Source organism: Taudactylus pleione, unplaced genomic scaffold (assembly GCF_031769625.1).
Source record: "Taudactylus pleione unplaced genomic scaffold, aTauple2 ptg000218l, whole genome shotgun sequence".
In the NCBI taxonomy this organism is placed as follows: domain Eukaryota; kingdom Metazoa; phylum Chordata; class Amphibia; order Anura; family Myobatrachidae; genus Taudactylus; species Taudactylus pleione.
Genome location: NW_028284620.1, coordinates 6,351,004 through 6,378,627, shown reverse-complemented (window position 1 = coordinate 6,378,627; position 27,624 = coordinate 6,351,004). Strand labels below are relative to the sequence as shown.

The following is a 27,624-nucleotide window of genomic DNA, read 5'->3' as shown; positions in this document are numbered from 1 at the left end:
CCACGTTATGTGTCTGTCCCTCTACTTTATATATTGTCATGCCAAAGCAGACTCTTACCAGGAATTGGACTTGTTTGAAATTAAAGAATCATTTTTCACATAAATGAAATAGGGACGGTAAAAAAAGGGAAAAACTGACATTTTGTATCAGTAAACAGGGCCATTGTTGCGATATATTTTTAATGGTTTAGGCAGCGTTAGCCAAGGAAGCTCTCGGACGGCCGTTTATTCATTGACTTGTTTCACTAAAATCATCACTGCTCGGCTCCCTTTTGACATACATTAATGTTTCATACACCTAAATCTTCCTCCACAAATGCTCTGAAGAATAGTGAAAACTGCATGAAAATCCATCTAGTGGTTCTCGAGATTAACCCGACAAGACAGACACCTACCAGGGACTTTATTTTATACTATGTAGAGATAACTGATCTAATTGCAGAGTTACGGAAGGACGATGGATGAACAGCACTGCAGAGCGCATGCAAGAGCACTGGATACAATGAGTGACATACTTATCTGTTATTAAGCTGTTTCTTCACACAGGCTTTGAAAGTGGTGTATTTCTGCACACTTTTGTAGCTCTGTGAAGCAGGAGATAGAGGTGAGCAGATGCATAGATCGTGGGGCAGCCACAGCAGAGAAGAAAGCCGCAAGGTTGTAAGAAGAAGAAGTGACATTAGTTACATTCTCAGTGACAACTGTGCTCAAGAGAAAAACAATGGTGAATGCAAAAAAGAATTTGTAGCAATCCAGGAAAAATATTATCTACCTTTACTTTAAAATGAAAAACGATATAAGCCTTCTATTTCCAATCTTATCCCCTATTTATTTGTCTACCTATCTACTTAATATGTATCTATTCGACCAATGTCTATCCATCTCTACCAATTTGAGGGGAGCTGGGATTTGGGAAAGGGCCGTGGCAGGTCACAATATGGGTGTGGTCACACCCCCTGGTTAATTACAGCCTTGTGCACTTTCCCCCTTCACCTCCTAACAACCATTAATTGTCACACACACTAGTGGCTGTTGTGTGTGACACCCGCTGAACGGGATATACTTCCCAAATTCCTGACCCTCAGGGCAAAGCTGTTTGTGACATGGATAAAGCTCTCAAATCAGGACAGTCCCACCTAAATCAGACATCTATTTATCCATCTGCCCATCTAATAGCAGCAATACTCATGATTATAAACAACTAGCCAAACACAATGGCCTAAATCAGGGGTCTTCAACCGTGGCCTTCCAGCTGCTGTGGAACTACACATCCCAGAATGCACTGCCATAGTTTTAGCATGCTGTTATATCAAAAAGGTGGCAGTGCATGCTGGGATATGTAGTTCCACAGCAACTAGAGGGCCAAGGTTGAAGACCACTGGCCTAAATGTAATAGCCGGCAACTTGTTGGCACTGGAATTATTTTGGCTATACAGCTGCTACAGTTAAAGCGGCAATTTGTTTTAAGGCAAAAGCAACTTGATTTGCCTTAAATTTAATTGGCGCTTTAAATCTAGCAGCTATATCACCAAAATCATGCCATTGGCCGCAAATCGGCAACTATTACATTTGGGCCAATGTATCATAAAGACATATTCCCGGGGTTTGGAGCAATTGCTATAAGAAATGAGAATATCATTATTTGGAGGGGTTTGGATAAGTAGGAGCTTGAAGTAATGTTCTGGGAAGAATAGGACACTTGGTTACTGTAAGCGGATTATTCAGGCCAAACATTAGTGTGCAGTTTTACACTTTGCCTCTGTTGACTTGGAGACTAGAGCACAGTGAATGACACATATATACAAGGATGGATTTCTAAAATTGTAGTTAGAGGTAATAACAAACACATTTAAGGCCTTTTCCTATTTGGACATGGCTTTTTTTTCAGACTGCTAATGCCTAACACCCACAGCATTTGAAAGCTTCTGTCACCCCATATTTAATATGTGAAACATCAGACAATCAGGGGAGGGAGAAAATTTTTGATCCAGGGGGCAGCATATGTAACTACGTGTAATACTGCAGTCCCACACACGTTTTTGCTGTGTCAATGATGGCAGCATTTACTTTTCTCCTAAATTATACTGAAGCCTTCAGGAAAAATGTAGCCATTTGGTAATGGTACTGAAGCAATGTAAGTAAAGTACACACGGAGAGTGCACAAAGTACACCACTGAGAGGCAGCTCCATTCAAGTACACTAATTATGCTGGGTACTACAGTACCGCTGGAATAACTGCTGCTACTTCATGCTGACATGTCCTGCTGATAACTCAAAAAATTAGTCTTTGCTGCCAATTTGCAAAAAGGTTGTAAGTATAACCATGGCAACAATTAGTGTAGTCACTCTACTACTCTAATCCTCACAGAGGAAGTATGAGACCTAACAATATAGATTGCAGCAAGTTCAATGTTTTTGTACTAATCTAGTACTCCATGTAACTATGCATGGCATTACAGTGATCAGCAGGGTACTGCAAATTGTGATGGACCTGCAGTGTTCTCTGATCTGTACAAAGCCTCTAACATCATAATATTGGGCCTGATGCAGAACTGAACATAAACCGCCCATAATCGCTCCTGTATTTTGTGCACAGAATGAAATGTGTATAATCAACTGTAACCAGGATTATAGGTATATTTGTGGTGCGCCTGCCCTCTATACATACACTTAGTTTTATACTTGTCTCCATCATCAGGGCAAACTTGCACCAGCCTAAAATTGGTGCAATATATCCGTCTGAAAACAGAAGCATTTACACTTCTGTCCCACTTTGAATGGCCCACAATTTGCCTATGTGAGAATGCCAATTACAAGCCAGTTACACCCCCTTCAGTCATAAGTGCAGATGACTCTGCGTCACCCATACTTGGCAGCTTAGAAGTGGAGCATGCACAATGCAAAAACACACATGATATGCCCTGCAAACAGGCGGACTTTCAACTAAGCATCAGGACCATGGTGTGTAACACAAGTCCTCTGTCACTTCTTATACCATTTACTTCACAAAAGGGGAGACATTATCTCATATACTGTATACTACACTCAACTATAACTATAGGACAATATTTCAATAAGGTAAATATGCCTATTGTTTGCCATTATCTTTTATCATACATCAAACATGAGTCTTAATGAAAACATATATGGTGAAAATTACTGGGAAAAAAATCTGCAGTTTAGGTTTGGACAGCAGGTGGCAGCATAACACAACCAACTCTGCAGCCACAAACCCCCAATGGCTGTTTTTATGTCTTCAGAATTGTTACTGTTGCACTATAGTAAAGTCGGATTAAGCTCCCACAGGGTTCTAGGCAGCATACTAGTGAGGGTACTTCTCTTAGAGACAATATTTTCTTGTATGCTGCAGACGTGACCACTGAGACAGAATAGGATGCAACCAATAGCTGCTCACCCTGAACCCACGATGAAGACGGTCTTTCATAATGCCAATAAATTCTTTATAGCTTAATTGATCATCTCTGTCAACATCAAAGATCTTGAACACAGTGTTCACCAAATGCGGAGACAACTTCAGGCCTGTAGCTACATATACAGCACGCTTGAACTCATCTGTGAGGAACAAGATATGAAAGGAGTCAAACCAATCATTATACTAAGCAGTTATCTTATTCTGCCACTCAGAGTGCTTATATTCTAATTGGTCATAGAGAGCTAATATGCAATCTAATCATGGAGAAAGAAAACAGGGAGAAGATCTTTATGAGAAGACAGCATCCGATGCCACCGCTGTTTCTTACCTAAAGGGGGAGATGTACTAAGCCTTGGAGAGAGATAAAGTACCAACCAATCAGCTCCTGTCATTTTTCAACCCCAGTCTGTAAAGTGACAGGAGCTGATTGGTGCTTTATCTCTGTCCACTTTCTCTCTCCCCAAGGCTTAGTACATCTCCTCCTAAGTAGGAGATATTTACAACAGTAAAAAAATGGAGGCACAGAACAGGACATGCTTTCTGTAATGTGACGTCATGCACCTCCTTACAGTCTAATATTTTACTAGAACACAGATTAGTGCCGCAATATGGGGACAGCTGCAGTCGACATATTGCGTGCGATGCCGATGAGGTGCCTTTGTAATGGCGTTTGCACATCGTGTGGCATTCTACATCACCCCTACGTCGTGCATGTTATCTCGCTGCCCCATAGGGTGCACAGGAAAATATAGAATGTAAGCCTATCATTTGTATGGGATTTGTGTACACTGCACATTGCCGATATGTGCGATCTTACATTGCAACATATTGAATTGAACAAAAAAAAAAGAGCGTAAAAGCATTATGTATTTATAATACAAAGTGCAGCTTGAAGTGATATAAATTATATTTCATTTCTTTAAAACATTATACACACCCTCCCTGTGAAGGTGCTGGGTGCGGTTTTTAAAGACCTGCAATGCTCTTTTTTGAGATTTGTTTGGAAAGACTAGCCCACCAGAATCTCTTTAGATGTTCTAAAACAACCTAGACTCAGGAGGCGGTAGGGCCTGAAGTCAAGCTCTATTATACAGAAGTCATTTGCATCAGGTGACAGCTACTTTTGCCCCACAAGATACCCTAGCCTGGGTAGACCTGGAGGCTAGTTACTCCAGGGTGGCTTCATTATGGGGTCTGCCTAGGATTAATAGGCCTGCCCATTTTAATTTCCTACCCTCCTTTAAAGTTTGCCTGTCTATTTGGAAACTCCTGCTGGACTCAATATAAATTGTCTACCTCCATCTCTCCCCTGAACTCTCTCTGAGGCTCAACAATACCATCGGTGACCAGATTTTGGGGTAATATATCCAGATTGTCTAACACATGCTGTGCATGGTTTTATTTATGTATTATTTACTGTTGATTGTTTTGTGTATAATGTTTTAAAGAAATTAAATATAATTTATATCACTTCAAGCCGCACTTAGGGGCATATTCAATTAGGTGCAAAAAGTCCTGTACTTTTCGCATGCCGGACTTTTCACCGACATCGCTGGTTTTCCATGCAGAAAAGTATTGTGCTCGTCCCCGCTTATCCTCGTATTCAATTAGAAATTGGCGAAAACTGGGACCCAGTGAATTCGGACCTGGCGAAAAGTCCTGTCAGATTTGGGGAAATCAGCCTGGCACTCCCCAAAAGTTCACTGACATTGGGGATCACTATAGATACCCCCGAATAGGCCTGAAGGTATTTGGAGTACTTTAATGATCTCAATAGCTGCTAAATAGCGTCTTTGCAAAGTGGTGAAGAATAGCATTTAAAGGTGTTTTTGCAGTAAATAAGTAGTCCCAGCAAATTTGGGGTACATGAAAATGGCTGCTAGCATATTTTACAGTTGCTAAAGTGAAGTTTTAAAAAACTTGAAAAATCCACCTGCCACCACCACCTGCAAACTTAAAAACACCTGGGGCATACTTGGGGACCCCCCTGGAGTCTATTTCACGAGTTTTTAAATGTGTCTCCCAACTTTGGACTTTTTTGCCCCCTTTTTCAAAGTAATTTTTTGGGGTGTTCCTAAGTATTTTTTAAACTTTTTTTGACACAGTTTACCTTTTTGGGGGCTGTCCCAAGGGTGCAGGGTGGTCCCTGCAAGTTTACACCCCAAAACCCCAATTCTGCATTTTTTTTTACAGCTTTTATAGGTGAATCTTTTTCGCCTACTCCAATGCATTGACTTTCCGCAGGGATACGTTTTCGCCTAGCGAAATGACATCACCGGCGATACTTTTCCGCAGAAACTGTCTTTTCGCACCTAATTGAATATGCCCCTTAGTATTATAAACCTATAGCGCTGTTACACTCTTTTCTTCCTTTTCTTTACCTTCAGCCTAGGCTGCGGAGGCTGGCACCTCCCAGTTACAGCAGCTTTTGGTTTTAACAGGCAGCACCTGAGTGGATCATATCTCCCTTTATTTTCCTTGATCTAAGGATCCCATTAAGGCCCGTATTCAATTTGAGCCAAGCCGCGTTAACTTAACGCGACCCGAACTTAACGCCGACTTCACCTGTTTTCCAGGCGTTAGAGTATCGCGCGCGTGCCGGCGTATCCCCTATTCAATTTGAAAGTAGGCGAAAACGGGACCCGGCGATACTTGGATCGGCGGTAAAAAAAACAGGAATTTTCGGGAAATGATCCTAGGATCCCCCTAAAGATGTCGGGATCACTATGGGTACCCCCGTTATTGGCTGCAAAAGAAAGTCGGGTTTTTAAATAGCCGCGGCAGGTGTTTTTATTCCCGACTTGTGTCGAAGTGATGTAGAAGAGCATTTAGCTTATTTTTTTCGTTATTAAAAATGGTCCCATCAAATTTGGGGTACATGAAAATGAGTACTAGCATATTTTTAAGTCCCAAAACGCATATTTTTTAAATACTGCAAAAATGCACCTGCCGCGGCTATTTGAAACCCTGACTTCCTTCAGGAGTTAAAAATGGGGTACCCATAGTGATCCCCCATGTCTACACATCTTTAGGGGGGTCCCTAGAATATTTCCCGAAAATTCCCATTGTGTTGTACCTGTAAAAAGAGAAGTAAAAATTTACAAAAAAAAAATGACATAAGGTCCCCCCCAAAAGCCAAACCAGCCCCAGGCCACACATACTGATACCTTCCGAATGCCAGCTGACGGAACATGCACGGAGCTGGCAGTTCTGAGAGCCAATCAGCGGCCGCGCTGACTGTAGAGCGGCCGCTGATTGGCTCCGGCTACTGACAGTTCCCACGTGGTGTGACTCGCCCACGCGGGAACTGTCAGTAGCCAGAGTCAATCAGTGGCCACTCTACAGTCAGCGCGGCCGCTGATTGGCTGATGGGACTGCAAGGCCCCGTACAGTCCCGTCAGCTGGCATTCGGGAGCTATCAGTATGTGTGGCAACACACATACTGATAGCTGTTGCGTGGATCGGGTAAACTTGTTTTTTTGTTTTGCCAAGTCCCGGGGATGCTGTGGAGACCAGTGCCAGGATATAGGTGAGTATTTAATCTTTCTTGCAGGGCCAGGTACCATGGATTTCTACTGGAGAAGGGGACATAGTCATGTGGTATAGGTAAGTAGCTGTGTGTAATAAAGTTATACTGTCACGGTGTGTGTGTTTTGTCTTTTTTTAACGATCTATTTTACAGTGAAGTTACAGGTGACATGGCAGGCATACTGGCACTTGTAGTTCCACTGTAAAACACAATAGTTTTACATTATTTGGCCCCCCCATTACCTCCATACCCACCAAGCCAGGGGTATGGGGAAGAGCCCCGGGCTTCAGCGTAAGCCTGTGGTGCTCGGGAGGGGGGGGAAGCCGGTGGTGCTCGGGAGGGGGGACGACCCTTCTTTTGGGGGTCCCCGACTCCCCCGAGATCACCGGCTTCCGCTGACTGATTTGGGGTGCTAAGGCTTGGGACCTGGAACCCCGGTGATTGGGTCTCCGGGCTGTGGCATTACATCCCGGTTGGTTGGGTCTGGTGCTGGTCTTAAATATAGGGGGATCCCCATGTTTTTTTTAACCCTATATTTAAAACCAGAACTGGTCCCTGCAGCCTTGGGTTGGTTTCTAAAATATGGTGGAACCCTACATTTTTTGTTCCCCATATTTTTAGAAACCAACACTGGCTGGCAAGCCTGGGGCTGGTTTGGCTTTTGGGGGGAGGGGTCCTTATGTAATTTTTTTTGTAAATTTTTAGCCCGTTTTTTACAGGTTAAACAAAACGAGAATTTTCGGTAAATATTCTAGGGGCCCCCCCTAAAGAAGTGTAGACATAGGGGAGGACAAAGGGTACCCCCATTTTTAACTTTTGAAGCAAGTCGGGGTTTCTAATAGCCGCAGCAGGTGCATAAATGCGGCTTGGAATAAGGTGATGCAGAAGAGCATTTAGAAGTTTTTTTAGGGCAAAACAATTATGCCCATCAAATTTGGGGTACTTGAAAATGGGGTTCAGCATATTTTAAGTTGCTAAAGTGACTTTAAAAAAATAGTGAAAAACCCACCTGCCGCAAACACCTGCAATCAAAAAAACACTTGGGGCATACTTGGGGATCCCCCCAGAGTCAAGTTCGCTATTTTTTAAGTCTGTACCCCAACTTTTTTTTTTTTCGTCCCCTTTTTCAAAGTCAATTTTTGGGGTGTCCCTTTTTTTTTTTTTTTTTTGACACAGATTACCTTTGGGGGACTGTCTGAAGGCTGCACGGGGGTTCCCGAAATGTTGCACCCCAAAACCCCAATTCTGCACTTTCTAAAGCCTGCCATTCATAGGCGATACTTTACCGCCTATTACATTGCATTGACTTAACGCCTAGGCAGAAAGTCTTTCAAATTGAATACGGGGTAAAACTACATCAGGCGATAATTACATCATCGGCGGTAAATTACCGCGAATCCGGACTGAACGCCTCAAATTGAATACGGGCCTAAATCTGCAATCAGACACCTGCTTGTGCGAACTCATTTCAAAATAAGAGTCACTCTGCTGGAGCAGAAATAACATTGAGCCCCATAATCACGTGTCATTTTCCAGCATACACAGCACAATAACGATTACTATGAGAGACTTTTATCACAGCATCCTTAACTCTCCAGCTTTTATTATTCTTCTCTAATTTCATCAGTTTCACTTGTTTATAATCTTATAACTTGTGTTACCAAGAATCCAGCAAAATATAACTCAGAGAAACACGCATAGTGACCAGTTATAATGTGTGAGTGCATATCTTGCTGGTGGGTACAATTATGATCGCTTACCTTGACCAATAGATCGGTTGGCAAAATTGTACATTTGCATTGCAATGGCAAAATCTTCTAGGTTGTTCAGAAACTGGAAGAAAGACCTAAATTCATCAAACGAGATTCCCTGAGAAACAGAGCAGAAAGGCCGAGTTAGTTCCACTATGATTTTATCTAGATAAGTAGATGAAAGTATCAGCAGGCGATGAATAAAAGTCATTAGGAAGATTGTAATATGCAACATGATATTTCCTGTACCACTCTGAGCTTTCCTATCAGCCAGGAGAAGGGGCTTTCATTCAGGTCTCAGAGTTACATGGAGGAATCAGTGGGATGTAGGTTACATCTGACAGGTTTTACATTTTATCACTTCCCATCTGAGAAGTTGGTTTGCTTTCATAACTGGAAACAGGAGGAAACTGTGAGTCTAGTGGTATCATTGCAATATGCTAAGGTCGGTTCTCAAATTTTGCTCAGGTCCACTCAATGAAATGCACATAGGAACACCCACTTATCTTCTTATGGGTAAGCATGTGACTTTTTGACTAAAGATGGGGATGTCTGTAGGGGAGCAAAAGCCTGCGCTGTACCGTGGAAGGAATTGGACTGGTCAAGTATGTCATTTGCTAAGTGTCCCTAGTCTTCCAGTTGTACTCTTGTGGGAAAGTGCATTTCTAAGTACAGGTTTAAGCAATGTAATAAAAAGCTGCAAACTCACAAAATTGACACAGGTTAAAAAAAACTCCAGACGTTACTCTCATGAATAATTTAAGACATAAAAGAGACCGAGCAGTAATTAAAGAAACCCTCTGCCCCTCATAAAAGTTACACTTAATGAAGTGGGCGGTGTTAAGTGGAAGTAGGTTTGATGGTGTAATGACTTTTTTTATTTGAGGTATTCTAGTTGTATAGCTTTGCAGAGAGGCACTGTCGCTGAAATGTCCCATGTGACCAGCAGCGCTATACAGACTGTGCCTTCACCCACCACTCACACCCATGTCACTGTGTGCCCCGTGCACAGACTGCTATGTAGCCTATCCTATTCACTCACTACTCACACCAATGTCACTGTGTGCCCTGTGCACAGACTGCTATGTAGCCTATACTATTCACCCACCACTCACACCAATGTCACTGTGTGCCCTGTGCACAGATTGCTATGTAGCCTATCCTATTCACCCACCACTCACACCAATGTCACTGTGTGCCCCGTGCACAGACTGCTATGTAGCCTATGCTATTCACTCACTACTCACACCAATGTCACTGTGTGCCCTGTGCACAGACGGCTATGTAGCCTATACTATTCACCCACCACTCACACCAATGTCACTGTGTGCCCTGTGCACAGATTGCTATGTAGCCTATCCTATTCACCCACCACTCACACCAATGTCACTGTGTGCCCTGTGCACAGATTGCTATGTAGCCTATCCTATTCACCCACCACTCACACCAATGTCACTGTGTGCCCTGTGCACAGACTGCTATGTAGCCTATGCTATTCACTCACTACTCACACCAATGTCACTGTGTGCCCTGTGCACAGACTGCTATGTAGCCTATACTATTCACCCACCACTCACACCAATGTCACTGTGTGCCCTGTGCACAGATTGCTATGTAGCCTATCCTATTCACCCACCACTCACACCAATGTCACTGTGTGCCCTGTGCACAGATTGCTATGTAGCCTATCCTATTCACCCACCACTCACACCAATGTCACTGTGTGCCCCGTGCACAGACTGCTATGTAGCCTATCCTATTCACCCACCACTCACACCAATGTCACTGTGTGCCCTGTGCAGAGACTGCTATGTAGCCTATCCTATTCACCCACCACTCACACCAATGTCACTGTGTGCCCTGTGCACAGACTGCTATGTAACCTATCCTATTCACCCACCACTCACACCAATGTCACTGTGTGCCCTGTGCACAGACTGCTATGCAGCCTATCCTATTCACCCACCACTCACACCAATGTCACTGTGTGCCCTGTGCACAGACTGCTATGCAGCCTATCCTATTCACCCACCACTCACACCAATGTCACTGTGTGCCCTGTGCACAGACTGCTATGCAACCTCTACTATTCACCCACCACTCACACCAATGTCACTGTGTGCCCTGTGCACAGACTGCTATGTAACCTCTACTATTCACCCACCACTCACACCAATGTCACTGCGTGCCCTGCGCACAGACTGCTATGTAACCTCTACTATTCACCCACCACTCACACAAATGTCACTGTGTGCCCTGTGCACAGACTGCTATGTAACCTATCCTATTCACCCACCACTCACACCAATGTCACTGTGTGCCCTGTGCACAGACTGCTATGTAGCCTATCCTATTCACCCATCACTCACACCAATGTCACTGTGTGCCCTGTGCACAGACTGCTATGTAGCCTATCCTATTCACTCACCACTCACACCAATGTCACTGTGTGCCCTGTGCACATACTGCTATGTAGCCTATCCTATTCACTCACCACTCACACCAATGTCACTGTGTGCCCTGTGCACATACTGCTATGTAGCCTATCCTATTCACCCACCACTCACACCAATGTCACTGTGTGCCCTGTGCACAGACTGCTAAGTAGCCTACCCTATTCAAGTGAACGCGGACCCAAAACACCTCTCCCCCACCCCTTACCGGCCGTGCGCATGGAGCCACCCCTATCTCTTGCATTGATGATGTCAATACATTTTGTTTTAGTTTTCATTAAATTTGATTCAGTAATTTTTGCGCCAACTTGGAACAAACAGACAGACACAACATTCTAATAATATTAGTACACATATAGGCCATTTGTGTACAGTTATTTATTTCTGCTTAAATTCTTGCTTACGTGACAACAAGCAGACACCTAACGACTTATGCATTTAAAAAAAGTGACATTGATACACTACATGTTTCGAGCCTGTTGCCATTGATTTCTGGCATGATGATCTCCACCGAGGGTGAGGACATTGGCAACAGCATCCTGACTGCGGTGTAACTTGTCTTCTGCATTGTTGTTAATTGTTGTTACAGTACGAAAGTTTTTAGAAATGTCCCCAACTTCCTCTGCATGATTCCTCTCCGACCCCCTCCCCAGCTTGGATCTACAGCATTGTATTATGGGAGCTGTGAATTATGATGTTCTTTTCTGAGCCTCCAAGTCATTTTATCAGTACCGTAGGTGGAGATCATTTCTCTTACAGAACAGGGACATGTCATGGTACGTTTTCTGTCATGCTGAATTGACTGTAATTAATGCCACTTTTGATGTACTGTTAATTTAAGAATCATGATTTTTTTCGACATGTAGACATGAATAATAATCTCTGGAAATGATCAAGATAAGACAACAAGTTCTCAGCTACCACATTGTAGTGCTGATGCTGAGAAATCCATGGAGAAGTGCATCTAAGAAGAAGACAGATGGGATTGACCAACACACAGGTATTTACTAATGGCATTGCAACAGGGATGACAAAAGAAAACTCTAAAAAAATAATTTAGAACACACTGTCATTTATATAATATAACAAGTGGTACCACAAACACCAAAATGGGAAGTGGTACTGTACATTTGCTCAACAACAAAAAAAAAAAAATTTTTTCAAAAAAAACATGGCCATGGCCAGAAATTCTAAGGAAACAGCCGCCATGGTGTTTGTAAAGGAGGGACGATGGCTATAGAAGGAAATGTTTACCCTACTACACATTGAGCAAGCCTCTGTTTACCTTCATCTATATTGCAGGTGGGTGTTACAATTTTTATGATCCATGTTCCTCTCTGACTACAGGGAAAAAAGCTGTTATTCCCGAACCCAACAACAAGGGTTAAGGAAGAATGGGGACGGATGTTTAGCTGAGCAGGTATTTTCGTCATTTACGAGCCAGGAAAAAAGAAAACTTGAAAGGCAGCTTCGGAAAAGTGTTTGCTTACATGAAAGACATGCTCAGTAAACATGTAAGCAAACATCTCCTCTACAAAGACATGCTCAGTAAACATGTAAGCAAACATCTCCTCTACATTCTAGCACCATTACACAAGCCAGACTCAACAAAGGCGTTTTGATACTGGACCTGTCAATATGAATTAAAGATAACATTATGCCTAAGAAACGATAGACCCAATATGTTATCAATTTAATTCATATACCAAAATCCAGAAACCACATACTATATATATAGCATAATAGATTACAATATAAGACAGCAAAATACACTGGAGTAAAGTGAATGTCATTTTTAGTGGCTGAAGGTACAGCTTGCCATTACGACGTTTAGGAGTGATTGATAATAAATCCTGGCAGAGGTCCATTTCATGAGTAGAATCTGAATGGTACAGCGCATGAACCATTTCCATAGATAAAAGCAGGAGTGTAGTATTTCTGTACAGACTCTTGTTATGAGGAGCGTACACTATTTTCCATTTCATGATTCAAGGGACAGTCATCATGTCAGATAAGCCAGACAAGTGCTTCATTTGTCACTTCTGCTGTCACGCTTTCATAATAAAACTTATTAAAATATAATGGTGATGGGCATGAAGGGCTACTATTACTAAGCTTTGGTTATCTTGGAGCTTTGAAAATGAAGTTATCCGCTGCCTGGTCAAACCAACAGTATTTACTTAAGGTTGCTTTGACCTTCCAAATTGAACCAGTCAGCTAACCCATTCAGCTTTAAAACACCAGTCCCGTAATGTTGAATGGATCCCTAGGGTACACGTAGCCTTTTTGTATAAAAAATTATCTAAGAAAACATAAATAAAAATAAAAAATTGTGTGGGAGTCCCTTCAAAGAGCCTAGGCTGGTAGTGGAAAAACAGGGGGACAAAGAACATGGGGTCAACCTGAAATTTCCACTATCCGTAATAGGCTTTACTAGCAAATACAGCAGGGAGGACACAGTGTGTGGACTTTAGGCCAGTCACTATAGGACTATGGTCCTCATTCAGAGGCGGTCGCAAGAAGCGATCGCTCTCTCTGAATGAGGGCGGCCGCTTCTTTTTTTTAGTGCGGCCTCCTGGTCGCTAGCTAAGCTGTGGGTTACCACCCACAGCTTAGCGACCAACCAGGGTGATGGTCGCGATGGTCAAGACCATCACGACCATCGAGGCTTGCGACGAGACCCTAAGGTTGGGTCTCGGCAAGCGCAAGCCCCAGGGAGCTTCCTGCTCGGATCGAGCAGGTAGCTCCTCACTGACATCATTGCTGATGTCAGTGGGGCCGCCCACAAACGGCAAGCGTTCCGTCGGGAACGCCTCTGTTTGGCCAGCCACCCCCCCTGCCCGCCTCCCAAACGGGGCGAGCTGTCAATCACCATCGACAGCTCGCCCCCTTTGGTGCGAGACCCGTAGCGACGGAGCGCCCGTCGCTAGCCGGGTCTCACGCATGCGCACATCGGAGCCGGCTCCGACGTGCGCATGCCCAGTGGGCAAACATCGACCCGGTTGCGAGCGCTCAGCGCTTGCTCCCGGGTCTGAATAAGGCCCTATATTCCTTAGGGAATCAGGCCCACAAAAAATGTGGCCCCTTCCCCATAGAAAATATTGATTAATATTGGAAATGCTATTTTAATTTACTGACGCATTACAGGTCCGTGCGAGCCTTGTCGTGACCGATCTTAATGGCTGCCAGTGCATACTGGCACTTGGAGAACTACAAGTGCCAGTTTGCTCTAGCATGCTTGACATGTTGGCATCTACAAAAAAAATCTATCTATCTTTCTATCTATCCATCCATTGCTGTACTACATAAGCTGTATACATAACGTCATTACAAGTAATCAACTAACAATACTTAATAATTAACATTTCAAAAACAAGTGTTGTACTTACAGGACAACAGCCAAGTAAAACAATGAGATGTTATAATGGGAGTGAAAGCCAGTAAATAGTATGTCTCACATACTTTCCTAAATGATACAACAATTCTTGTTTTTATATGGTGAGAAAAGATGAGAAACTATTTACACTACTCAATTAAAGGCCATTCAGCTTGTGCCCACGAAGGAAGATGAAAGTCTCTGTGACAATAGGTCTTGTACTAAGTACACTTTACATTTTCTAGTTCCAAAGGCTGCACTGTCAACACTGTCAAAGTGTAGCCATCCCAGGCAAAGACAAACTGTTTGCAAGTTTTCCTTAGTAAGGATTAACCTGATCCCACCACAAATACAAGCAGGAGATCCAAAACATCCCACGCCTCAAGGACTAATCGGAACATCAGCTCTATTGGTTTGCACTGAGGCATTTTTCTGCCAATAGTTAATTCTATTGCCCGGTTATCAGCCTCACAATACATCTGTTACACAGGCAATGAACCAATGAGATACACAAGGTCTAAGCAATCATTCAACCAATCCGGGCTCTTTGTAATTCTCTCTTTAGCAATAGATAAGATGAGCTCACTCATCAATGACACCTACCAAACTCACACTATAAAAGGGGAAAAATAGTACAAAATAATAAATGAATTGTTCTGTGCAGGAAATTGCAAAGCATTCCATTATATGTCAGCTCACCTCTTTATAACATCACTGTCACTATAACAGCAGCTCTGGCTGTATTTTACATGTTTAATCTCAGGAGAAGCCTAAAGCTGCGTATCCACTACACGATATAATGAACGATTGAACAATAACGACATCGTTATCGTTCAATCGTTCATTATATTGTGCAGTGGACATTGAGCCCACACTGAACGATATATCGTTCAGTGCCGGCACCCTCCCTCATCCCCGAACCTGCACAACCTGACGATATTGTGAGGTTGGACAGTGGGTTTGGGCGATGCCAACGACCAGCGGGAGCGTGCATCGCTGGTCGTTGACGACATATCCACTGCATGATATTCCGGACGACTGAACGATGGCGATGTCATCGTTCATTAGATCATGTAGTGCGGGGGTTCCCAACCACGGTCCTCAAGGCACACTAACAGTCCAGGTTTTAAGGATAGCCACACTTGAGCACAGGTGACTTAATTAGTACCTCAGTTACTTTGATTTAACCATCTCTGCTTAAGCATGGATATCACTAAAACCAGAACTGTTGGTGTGCCTTGAGGACCGAGGTTGGGAATCACTGATGTAGTGGATACGCGGCTTTAGTCGACTTTATTTCACTCTTCATACATTTATTTTAGGGTGTCTTGGAAGACAAAGGCATTATTATGGATGGCAGGCTGGATGGCTGGATACTGTAGATCAGGCATGTCAAACTCGCGGCCCGCATGCATCCCAAAGAAGCATTTTATGTGGCCCAACCATGTGGGCCCAAATACATATATTATGCCTCCCAGTCACCCCTGCCGCGATCGGAAGTGACTGGGCCGCATAATATTTGTGTTTAAACTTGGAACGCTGGTCTCTGAAGCGATCAGAGAAGCCTCTGATTGCTTCAGAGGCCAGCGGTGATGCAGTTCATGATGTCACCCACGTCACCCGTGATGTGAGCAGCCTGCCCTGCTGGAGATAGTTAGATCCAGTGAGCGGCAGGCGTCTACACGGGACCAGTGCCCAGCGGCCAGTGTGAAGAGAGGTAAGTAAGAGAGAGGTAAGTGGGGCCTGTTCTATACTTGGAGGGGCACAGCATAAGGGGCATTACTGGGAGCACTACTAGGGACATTACAGGGGGCACAACATAAGGGGCATTAATGGGGCATTACTAGGGGCATTAATGGGGGCACTGCCTAAGGGGCTCTAATACAGGGGGCATTGCATAAGAAGCTCTTATAAAGGGGACATAGCATAAGGGGCTCTTATGCAGGGGCCACTGCATAATGGACACTACTAGGGGCACTATGTAAGGGGCTCTAATACAGCGGGCATTGAATAAGGAGCACTACTGGGGGCACTGCATAAGGGGCATTACTAGCGGCACTGCATAAGGGGCACTGCATAATGGACACTACTGAGTAACTGCGTAAGGGGCTCTAATACAGTGGGCATTGCATAAGGAGCTCTAATAAAGGGGGCATTGCATAAGGGGCTCTTATACAGGGGGCACTGCATATTGGGCACAACTACAGTGGCATTGCAAAAGGGGCTCTAATACAGGGGGCATTGCATAAGGGGCTCTAATACAGTTGAAAAATCGTAAAAAATCCACCTGCCGCAAACACCTGCAATCAAAAAAATACTTTGGGCATACTTGGGGACCCTCCCAGAGTCAAGTTCGCTAGTTTTTAAGTTTGTACCCCAACATTTTTTTTTCGCCCCCTTTTTCAAAGTCATTTTTTGGGGTGTTCTTAAGTATTTTTTTTTTAATTTTTGACACAGATTACCTTTGGGGGACTGTCTGAAGGCTGCATGGGGGTTCCCGCAACGTTACACCCCAATTCTGCATTTTTTTCCGCCTCCCATTCATAGGCGATACTTTTTCGCCTATCACATTGCATTGGCTTTCCGCCTAGGCGGAAAGTCTTTCAAATTGAATACTGAGTAAAAGTCAAACAGGCGAAAATGGCGTCATCGGCAAAAAGTTTCCGCCAAAAACATGCGGTAACTGACTTTTCGCCTCAAATTGAATACGGACTTTTTGCCTCAAATTGAATACGGCCCTTGGTTCCAACCCAGGTCAGACACCGTTTACACAGCACCATCGATCTGGGTTATTCTCAGCCACGGTCACACTAAACCTGGGTCTGCCCTGCTAAACTGTGAGGTCATAAAAAGTGGGAGGTGACTGCTGCACAACCACCAATCAGCTAATTTTAGGCATGACTTGGGTCAGATAACCCAGGTTGCGCCGTTACCCAGGTCCATCCTGGGTCCGACCCTGGTAGCTACCTGGGTTGGATTGCCGGGTCACTTGACTCGGGTCATTTTTCAGGGACCATTTTACACTGAGCTGTGACCTGGGTAGACCAGCAAAAACCTAGGTTTTGCTCTGGTGTAAAAGGGGTATAACACTCCTCACAGACTCACAAAGTGACAGGAGCCGGATGTCTGTTTTTTAGGATGTCAGGTAAATACTGTTTCTGCAAAAGAATAGAATAGTGTCTAATCCATTGTGGTCTGTTTCTACGATAAAAATAGTTGTCTGCTTTCTATAACAAATAGAGTAGCACAAATGAATGACTATCAATAGAATAGCTTCTATTTCACAGTGTTCTGTTTCTATGGTGTCAGGTGAATGTTCTGTCTATAAAAGCACTATTAAATGAATATGAATAGAATAGATTCTAATCTGCACTGGTTTTAACAGAAATCACAGTGAAATAGAATACAAACCACTGCCAGATAGAACACACCGCGGCGGGTTGTCGTTTAGAAACCGCCGGGGATCGACGAGGGTTTCAGTTTAGACATCAAAACCGACCTTTAGTAAATGCTGTCAATTAGAAATAGAAACCGCCATCAATTGACGTCGGTTTCTAAATGACACCAAAACCACCGCTTAATAAATTTAGCCCAATGTATCAATTTATAAAAAATAATGTCTAGATGGGTAGTGCACTGATATACAGTATGGCTATGCATTTATTATTCTTGTACTGACTGTACCACAATATCCAAAATAAAATAAATGTAAAAACTAAAGAAGTCCAACCGTAATGGCCTTAAGGCTAACCCTTACGTCTCCCTAGTCAATTTTGCTAAATGCGAACTTAGGGCCTGATTCAGAGCCGTACGCAAGTGGCTGATCGCTCGTTCGACGAACAAGCGAGAAAATGTAAATTCAAGCGCTCGCTCGTAAGTTCGCTCGTAGCTAATCTTCCGCCCCAAAATCTCCCAACCCCTCCTATAGCTAACGAACGAGCAAAATTGCGACCGTCCATCTCCAAATTTGGTTGCAGGGAACGCTCGCACAAGTCCAAACCGGAAGTGGGCCTGTCAGATTTCGATTACCTGCTCGTTCATTCAGCATACATACTTTAATCGTATCATGCCAATCAATATATTAATTAGCTTAATTGCTCTTCACATGTTTGCAATCCGTTTCTTTTTTCATTTTCAATAAACTTTATTCTTGTCCGTGTGTGTCATTTTTCCCGCAGAATACGTACGGTTTCACCAATGGTTTACTTTATCAAAAATACATGTTGTAACCAATTATCCTATTGTTTTCCTGTGTTTATGATAGGCCTTTTTTCCGATTTTCATTTCTTTATTTAAATTAGCTTACGCATGTCACTGCATGAAGCCTATCATAACTCACATTATATTTTGGAGCCTGTAGGACACATGACTCATCCAATAACCAATACAATGGTTCCTGTTAATTTACAAAGTATATTAGCCAATCAAAAGTTTTCTCTGGCCTTTATTAAAACTGTTTGTTGTTAAAAAAATCATTGCCATCATGAGAGCCTCCGCATTTACCACACGGGAGCTGTTGATCCTCACCGAGGTCATGGACCGGAGGATCACCAGCCAGCCTCCCCCCATCACCAACCGGGCCAAGCGATTGGCCTATGCGGAGGTTCGCCACCACATGCGCTCCTTCGGCTCACGCCGTAATATCGGCCAATTAGAGCGCAGGTGGTCGGATCTGTGGTGCCGCACCCCCCGCTTGCTGGCATGTTTTCGGCAGCGGATCGCTACAAGTAAGTTTTTTTTTAATTTATTTTGGATTTGTTTTCGTCCCTATCTGCGTGTGCTTGTTTCCAGTATATCCCTGTTTGTTTATTGCGGCCCTATCTGCGTGTGCATGTTTGTTTTCAGTCTAGCCCTGTTTGGTTTTTGCGGCCCTATCTGCGTGTGCATGTTTGTTTTCAGTATAGCCCTGTTTGGTTTTTTTGGACATGTCTGTGTGTGCATGTTTTCCTTTTTTGGAATGTTTGTAATTTTTTTGTCTTGCAAATTTGTGTTCCACCCCCCCCCCCTCCAAAAAAAAAACCAAAACATTTTTCATTAATCATTTAGGGGCTGAACGCAGAAGCCGGCCTCGCCGCAGAGTTCGTCGCCGGGCTCGGCCCCTGACGCCGACGACCAGTCCCAGCCCATCTCCCCAACCTTCCCCCAATTCCCCCTCCACCTCTGGCCGGCCAATAGCTGAGTCCCCTCCCTCTCCCAATTTGCATCCCCCCAAAAATTCCCCCTCCCCTCCAACCCCCCCTCTCTTTTCTTCCCCCTCCCCTCCACCACCCCCTCTCTTTTCTTCCCCCTCCCCTCCACCACCCCCTCGATTTTCCGCCCCGTCAACCCTTTCCGCCATCTCCCCTCCCTCAACCCACCAGCACTGGCCCACCTCCGAGGAGGAGGAGGATGGAGGGGCTCCAAGACCATCAAGCCCAATGACCGGTATGTTTCCCTTTCTTTTGTTGTAAAAATAAATTTTGAATAGGATATACAATGTCTTGGTTATATTCCACTGATACATATCACACATTCTTAGGGATTTTTGGTTTACCCTAACAAGGGTACTTCGTCCTTTTTGGCTCGCCTTTTTGTGTGTTCATTTATAATTTAGTATTGATACCATCTTCGCATTTGCCAGTACTTGTTTATTTTCGGCAAAACTGGATCTTGTTTGCAACTAGATTTTTTTGTTTAGTTTGTTTATTAAACTTATAATGTAAGGTGTAATTTCATTAAGGATCCCTTTTTTTTTATACCAACAGAGGACCAGAGGCAGATGCATGGTATGCAGGAGGGCTTGGCCGCCTTGCGTGGCCACGTCATTGCCATGCTAGTGGTCCTGGACCACATGGCGGCGCTCCTTCAGAGCTGATTTTTTTTTGGGGGGTTAATTCTGTTTTGTATTATTTGTAAAATAAAATAGCGTTGTATGTTAACGAGTCTCATTTCTTGCCTGAAAACATTACATTGTTTAACCTTCCAGAAGTCCACTATTTGGTCATGTTCTTTAAAGTAAGGTAAATTAGATTGTACAAAGCGCTAGAAAGTATGTAAGCTGCCACATTAAACACCTCACCATACCAATAGGTTGGTTGAAAAACCAACAGTTTGTTGTTTTTCTTGTGGTGGGTAATGTAAATAGAAACTGAAACCTGCTTAGGTCTATTTTTTAGAAACTACTGATTCACCCTAATACCTTTGTTGTTTTTTCTAAGCCACAAAGCATGTTCAAAGACTTAACCATTTCACACATTACAGGATTCGGCATTATGAAAGGTGGCATTTTTTGAGCCAGGTTACACGTGCTTGTAAGGTGTAAATAAACAGTCTTTTTAACGGAAAAGAAAACTTTAATACACAGCAAACACAAACAGAAAGTGAATTGTGACAAGCAATTCACACAGTGAAAACACACTACAAAAAACAACCTACACCAAACTCCAAAAAAAAAAAAACACTCAAGAACTGATGAAATAAGTAGCAGGCCAACATGAATCCACAAATGAGGCGATGAAATAATTTTTCAACAAGTTAGTTCCAATGTGGCCACATGTAGACAATTTAGTGGATCAGGTAGTAGGCATCGTTTTTACATGGTTTGAAAAGGAAGACAAGAAAAAAAAAAAAAAACAAGATTAAAAAGACACATTACAATCGTACATGTAGACATTGGAACAATTAAGTAAATGTTTGTCAATAATTACCTGAAAAATCGGGCCACCACATCATCGCGTATGGCCCCCTACATACTGACCACCGACCAACCTCGGGGGGGCCATCCTCAGGTAAGGCATCCTCTGGCTGCATTGGGACACCACTCCTTATGGCGATGTTGTGAAAGATCCCACACAGGACCACAATTTTCGAAACCATAGCCAGCAAATACATGAGTTCGCCACCAGAGCGGTGGAGGCATCTGAATCGGCCTTTTAAAAGGCCGATACAGCACTCCACCACCTGCCTGGTGGCTGTAAGTGCGGAATTATACTCACTTTGTAGCCCTGGTGTGGGAGCCAAATAAGGAGTGAGCAGCCAGGGCGTGTAAGGGTAGCCACTGTCTCCTGTGAAAAAAAAAATACAACAATCAGGATCACTGTGTATCAAGCTTTGCATTGGTTTCAACTAAAGGGCTCCACTTACCCAGAAGCCACGCATCACCAGCTTGTAGGTTGTCTAATTTATGCCAAATCCCTGATTGCCGGATGACGAATGATTCATGTGCACTCCCGGGTAATTTTGCATTCAGGGACAGGATCTGGAGGGAGGCATCACATACCACCATTACATTCAGTGAGTGATAGTGCTTGCGGCTCCTAAAAATTGCCTCCAGCCGTGCTGGAGGCTGAAGTGGTATGTGAGTACCATCCACAACCCCTATGATGTGTGGGAAGCCAGCTATTTGGTAAAAATTGGCCTTCGCCACACTAAGGGAACCCATATCCAATGGCATGTTAATAAAATGATGGAGGTGCTTGAAAAGGGCCTCCATCACTGCCCTCAGGATCCTTGAAAAGGAGGATTGGGAGATTCCGGCCACTATTCCCACCGTGGTTTGAAAGGATCCTGAGGCACAGAAATGTAACAACGCCATTAATTGCGTAAGTGGTGGTATTGCTGTAGGACTGTCAATTTGCCGCTCCAGATCACTCTCTATTAATGAGAGAGTGTCTATGATGATTTGTGGAGGAAGACGGTATCGTCTTAAAACCTCATCTCGGGCATTCCAAAAAGGGTGACACGTGTTCTATATATCTTGGGCCTTGCACGCCTACGATGCCTACGCCTGGGACGAGGTTGAGGTTGGTCGGGTTCCGGAAGCATAGCCAAAATAAGACGACCAACATCAACCTGAAATGGTAAGCCAGGTAGTTAATGTTTGTTGAAAATGAACTTTAAAAAAAATACTTATCTTTCCCGCAAAATCCAAAGATGCTTACATGCCGGGGTATTGTCATGAGTGCAACAACCTACAGTTCAAAATTAGAAATTCGTATTCATGTTGTTTGAATTTTTACAATTTGGCTAAATGCGTTCAAAGATAGGGTGGAGCAGACATTATTTGGAAAATGCACCCTACATTGAGTGGACAAACAAAAATGCCCAAATTTATAATCTAAAAATCATTCAGGCGCTAAATCGTTCGCATTTTTACATGGGGAATAAGGAAACATTAGTGCGCTAAATAGTTCACATTTTTACATGGGGAATAAGGAAACATTAGTGCGCTAAATCGTTCACATTTTTACATGGGGAATAAGGAAACATTAGTGCGCTAAATAGTTCGCATTTTTACATGGGGAATAAGGAAACATTAGAGCGCTAAATAGTTCGCATTTTTAAGGGATAAACAAAGGAAATATATTTGGCTAAACATTATGCTATATTTAGTGTTAATACATGATTGTTAAACTTAGAAATAAAACAGTAATGTCCAAAATATATGCGCAAACCAACACATCAAAATTGGAAAATCAGGAAAAAAGATAAACTTACAGAAATTCGACTAAGAAGTCACAGTCCAAAAACTTCAATGGGGCCCAGCCAAAATAACTGTAAAAAAGTAAATATTAATTAAAAAATAAGAACATTTGGTTTGTCGATCCCTTATTTTTTAAAGGAGTAGTAAAAAATACTTACTCCAAAAATAACCGACAAAGAAAATAACCGAAATAAAAAAAAGCGAACGGAAACTAAGGAAAAAACAACAACAACCAACTCCGACTCCAAAAACCCGCCTCAATCCACTAATCCCGCCAACAATCCACTACTACACACGAAACCTCCAACAATCATCACCCGCCACCTCGACTCGAGTCGCCCAAAGCAATAAATAGTCTTTATTTTCCCGCTCCAATTAAGGACGGATCATAGCAGCGCACAATCAATGATGCGGACGAATAATACGGACGCATGTATAAATACGTCACGGAAAAATCAAAACGGTCTGCTGTAGTTCAAGTTGGTGTTCTCAAAATGGCTACAGAGCAGCAAAACAATGGCCAAGAGGCGCCCGGTAAGTATTTGAATCTTTTGGCTTAAATGATTTATTAGAACCAGAATTTAGTGAAAACTGAACATCTAAATTTAATCAATGTTTTGGCAAAAAGGTGTTGAGGATGCCATGGAAGAGGCTGCTGGGCCGAGTAGGCCCACAAAAGAAGCCAAAAAAAAAGGCAGCCACAATTCACAAGAAAGGAGATGGAGGTTTTGGTCCAAATGTGTGTTGACATCCTGCCACAGGCAGATCGGAATATGGGTGCAAGCCAGAAGTGGAAAATGTGGGATGAGATAGCCAGTGCTGTCAATAGGGTGGGTGAGTTTGAACGTCTACCCCGGGATGTCAAACGCCGGTACGTAAAAACGAAATTTTTTGAAAAAGTGGTTACAGGGCCAAATACTGCAGGAATAATGCCAACTTTTTCACCCACAGATGGACCGATTATAAATATTGGCTGACACAAAAACTGGCAGAGAGGGCTAGGCATGCAAGGGGGACAGGTGGGGGTCCCACCCCTGTGTCATTGGAGCTGAATGACTTGGAAGAGCTGGCACAGGGGTGTGTGCAGTATGAGGAGGTGTTTGGAGTGTCCAACTAGGATACGGACATGCCAGACTTTGCGGCTCCTCATGTTGTCCCAGGTAAATGTTGTTATGTTACCAACTCAGAAATGTGTTTGTGACAATATGGAGATTCTAATGTTACTCTTTTCTCATTTTTCGCACAGAGACACAGGCGGATGAGTCTGCTCCAGAGGGGAGCCTTGGCCGCAGAATTTCTGCTGGCTCTGCAGGGGAGGAAGCAGTAGATCCGGCTGGGGACCCTGCAGAAGCCAGTCCAGGGCAATCGCCCTCCTCACGGATCTCAATTTTAAATCGGATCACCACACGGAGATTCTGCTGAGGATAGACGCCAGTCTGCTACGGGTGGCGGAGGCCATGGAGCAAAATGCTGCGGCCAACGTGACCATTGGTCAGGCCCTGGCAGAAAATACCAGGGCCAACATCCGAATTGCCAATGCCCTGGAGCAGCTCGTTCGCCAGCACATGGTGGAGCCGCCCTCCCTTCCTGCCGGAACATCAGGATCCTCCACCTCTGGCACAACAACAGCCATCCCTCCAAATGTGCCTAGCCCTCTGCCTACTCCAGAGGCCCCAACATCTGCCTCTGGAGAGGCCAGCCAAAGGACATCCCGGACCCGTTCAGGCTCCCACCCTACTCCAGCCAAACGGGGCAAAAAGCGATGACAGCACTGGCTAATTTTCCCACAATCCTTCTGTGCTTGCCCCATATTCCTTAAGGGCCAAACTTCCCTCTCCTTTCTTGTGAATTGTTTTTAATGTGTGTTATTTTATTTTTGCAAAATACCACTAATTTTGTGTTTTCATTTTTTGGCACAATTATTGCTGTAAGCCAGACATGCAAACTGGAAAAGGCACATGAAAATATAAAAATGTGTGTAAAAAATAAAAACAATTCAAAATCTGCTCCACTGTAATGTGACATTATTCTCAATATGGTTTTTAGGTAATCCCGGCCCCAAAAAAGAAAAAAAAACAAAACAGATTCCAAAGGGTTAAAAACCATTTAGGAGTTTAAAGGAACACTTTGCCCAAACCAAATGGATAAGAAATTTCCGGGACCATTAAAAATGTTGCTAAAACACAAACATGATGCCAATATTGTTGCAATAACACAAAACAAAAACAAAAAAACAAATAAAAAAAAAAAATGAAAAATTGGGACGCTAATTGATTGTCTAAGCCAGAAATTAGCAGCTGAGTACTTCACCTGCGTACGGTTTTGTGCTACTAAAAAAAAACTAGTTGCTAAACACATTACAAGCTTGTTTTCAATTCTAAGTTTATTGCTTTTCTGGCATGAAATGATAAATCGAAAAAACATCGAAGAGGCACGGGAAGGAGGACGAGACCATCGACATTGTGGTAGAGTATACCAGACCACAAGCTGTGCGAGCAGTTTGAACGCAAAGTGGATCAGACAGTGACGTATGATTTGTTCCGATCACATTTGCCGTTCGCATGAGATAATTTAGGGACGCCCACAAAATGCCTCGCCACGCCTGCGTTTTCGCATCTCCACCCCCGTCACCGCCCAAAAATGGGCTGTTCTGTCAATCACATTTGACATGTCACTTCCTGTTCGCTATTCGATGAACGTCTTAAAAAAAGCTTGCAATCAGCCGTACGCACATGCGCAGTGTAACACCGGCGCATGCGTGGTTTCACAACATCGGAACGCTACGAGCGTACTGCTGCTTACGAGCGGCTCTGAATCAGGCCCCTATTTCAATCTCAACCCATATGAGCCACATGCTTTAACTCGTTCCTGGCACTCAGTGTTATATTTTTGCCAGAGGTCGGTGGGATTTGTGGTTCCATTTATAAACTGTGCCACAATAAGGGGACTTCACACTCTAGATCCCGTTTTCATGAATGGATCCTGACTGTCAGTGACCATCTGGAATAAAGTAAGTGTCCCCTACATCTCCCGGCCACCTGATCGCTGTGTAGTGTGCAGAGTAAATGCTACGCACAGATGAAAACAGGAGGCCCACACATCCATGCTGAGGAAGTCATGTGATGTCAGAATAGTGTCATCATCAGAGATTGCATTGAGTGTAGCGGAGCCCATGTGGCTTCCAGGGAGGTCTGCCTCACATCTCCCTGCCTGTCAGCATAGATGGCCCATGTAAGCTGTTGTTCTGACTGGGCTAAACAAACTATCAAATCTGTCAATGTTGACAATAAATCACTAAGGAACACAAAGCAGATAAATTATAGCCAACATTTCAGAAAACTGAAATTTGTTGCGGTCACAAAAGTATGAAACATATCTGGGTATGAAGAGGTAATCCCATACCAAAATCCACAAAATAATATTTCACTTACATTTGAAAACTTTGAGCAATATTCATTCAATATTCATTTTAGTATTAGTTTCATATGGTTTGTCTCTAACCCTCACATTACGGCTAATTTAGCTGTTCCTGCATTGCGTGCAGGAACTGAGGGCCTGATTCAGACCCAGTCGCAAGCGCCGAGGGCTCGCAACCGGGTCAATGGTGGCCCACAGCGAATGTGCACGACGGAGCCGGCTTCCTTCGTGCGTATGCGCGAGACCCGGCTAGCGACAGGCACTCCGTCGCTCCGGGTCTCGCACCAAAGGGGGCGAGCTGTCGATGTTGAGTGACAGCTCGCCCCGTTTGGTTGGCGGGCCGGGGGGGGGTGGCTGCCCAAACGGAGGAGTTCCCATGAGAACGCCTGCCATTTGGGGGCGGCCCCACTGACATCACAAGTGATGTCAGTGGAGAGCTTCCGGCTCTGTTAGAGCCGAAAGCTCTCTGGGGCTTGCGATGTGCCAGACCCTACCACAAGGGTCTTGTCGCAAGCCCGATGGTCGCGATGGTCTTGACCATCGCGACCATCATCCTGGCCGCTCGCAATAGCTGTGGGTGGTCACCCAGAGCTATGCGAGCGGTCAAGAGGCCGCTCCAAAAAAAAAAAGCCCGGCCCTGATTCAGAGCGAGCGGCTCTGAATCAGGCCCAGTATGCAGTTATTTGCCCTTACGCAGGGTTTCATAGCCGTATCTACAAGGGCGCCTAGATTGGGTACTAAGTACCCCTTTGCAGTGCCATACATAGTATTTTCCATTATTTGTTTCTAGGAGGGGGAATGACCACGCCTCTCAGATTACACATGGTCTTACAAGCGCCGAGCGTCATTTTCTGCAGTGCGCTCACACAATGCTTGACGTACCTTACAGATGAATGCCGGGCCCCAGGATCGCTTTATCAAGTCATCAGCGCCCGAAATGAAGATATCAACTTCAGCGCTTGTAGGCCCATGTGTAATAACATTAGACTTGCAGTGTAAAACATACAGTAAAGTGTATCCAGGGTAAAATTAATAACAGTGCAGAATTCTACACAGTTTTTCAAAAGTGTACACATTGCGTCCTTTGCGGGAATCAAACACTAGGGAAAGGGCATGGTAATCATTGGCGATACTACTAGGCCAAGTTAGCTACAGAGGCAGGTGATGATCACCTGCAGTGACATAGTGATGTCAGTGAATGCCA

The 27,624-nt window shown here is 43.9% G+C and overlaps 1 protein-coding gene across 3 annotated transcripts in view; it reads right to left on the bottom strand.

Moving 5' to 3' along the window:
* The window catches only part of MICU3 (mitochondrial calcium uptake 3), a 177,725-nt gene that overhangs the window by 7,076 nt on the left and 143,025 nt on the right, over positions 1-27,624 (bottom strand). For all 3 annotated transcript variants that reach the window (XM_088478741.1, XM_088478742.1, XM_088478743.1), the window contains 3 exons: positions 8,723-8,831; positions 3,416-3,573; positions 516-584 (listed from right to left, as the gene is read on the bottom strand). In XM_088478741.1, the coding sequence (XP_088334867.1) occupies positions 516-584; positions 3,416-3,573; positions 8,723-8,831 (336 nt within the window). The remainder of the gene's footprint in view (positions 1-515; positions 585-3,415; positions 3,574-8,722; positions 8,832-27,624) is intronic.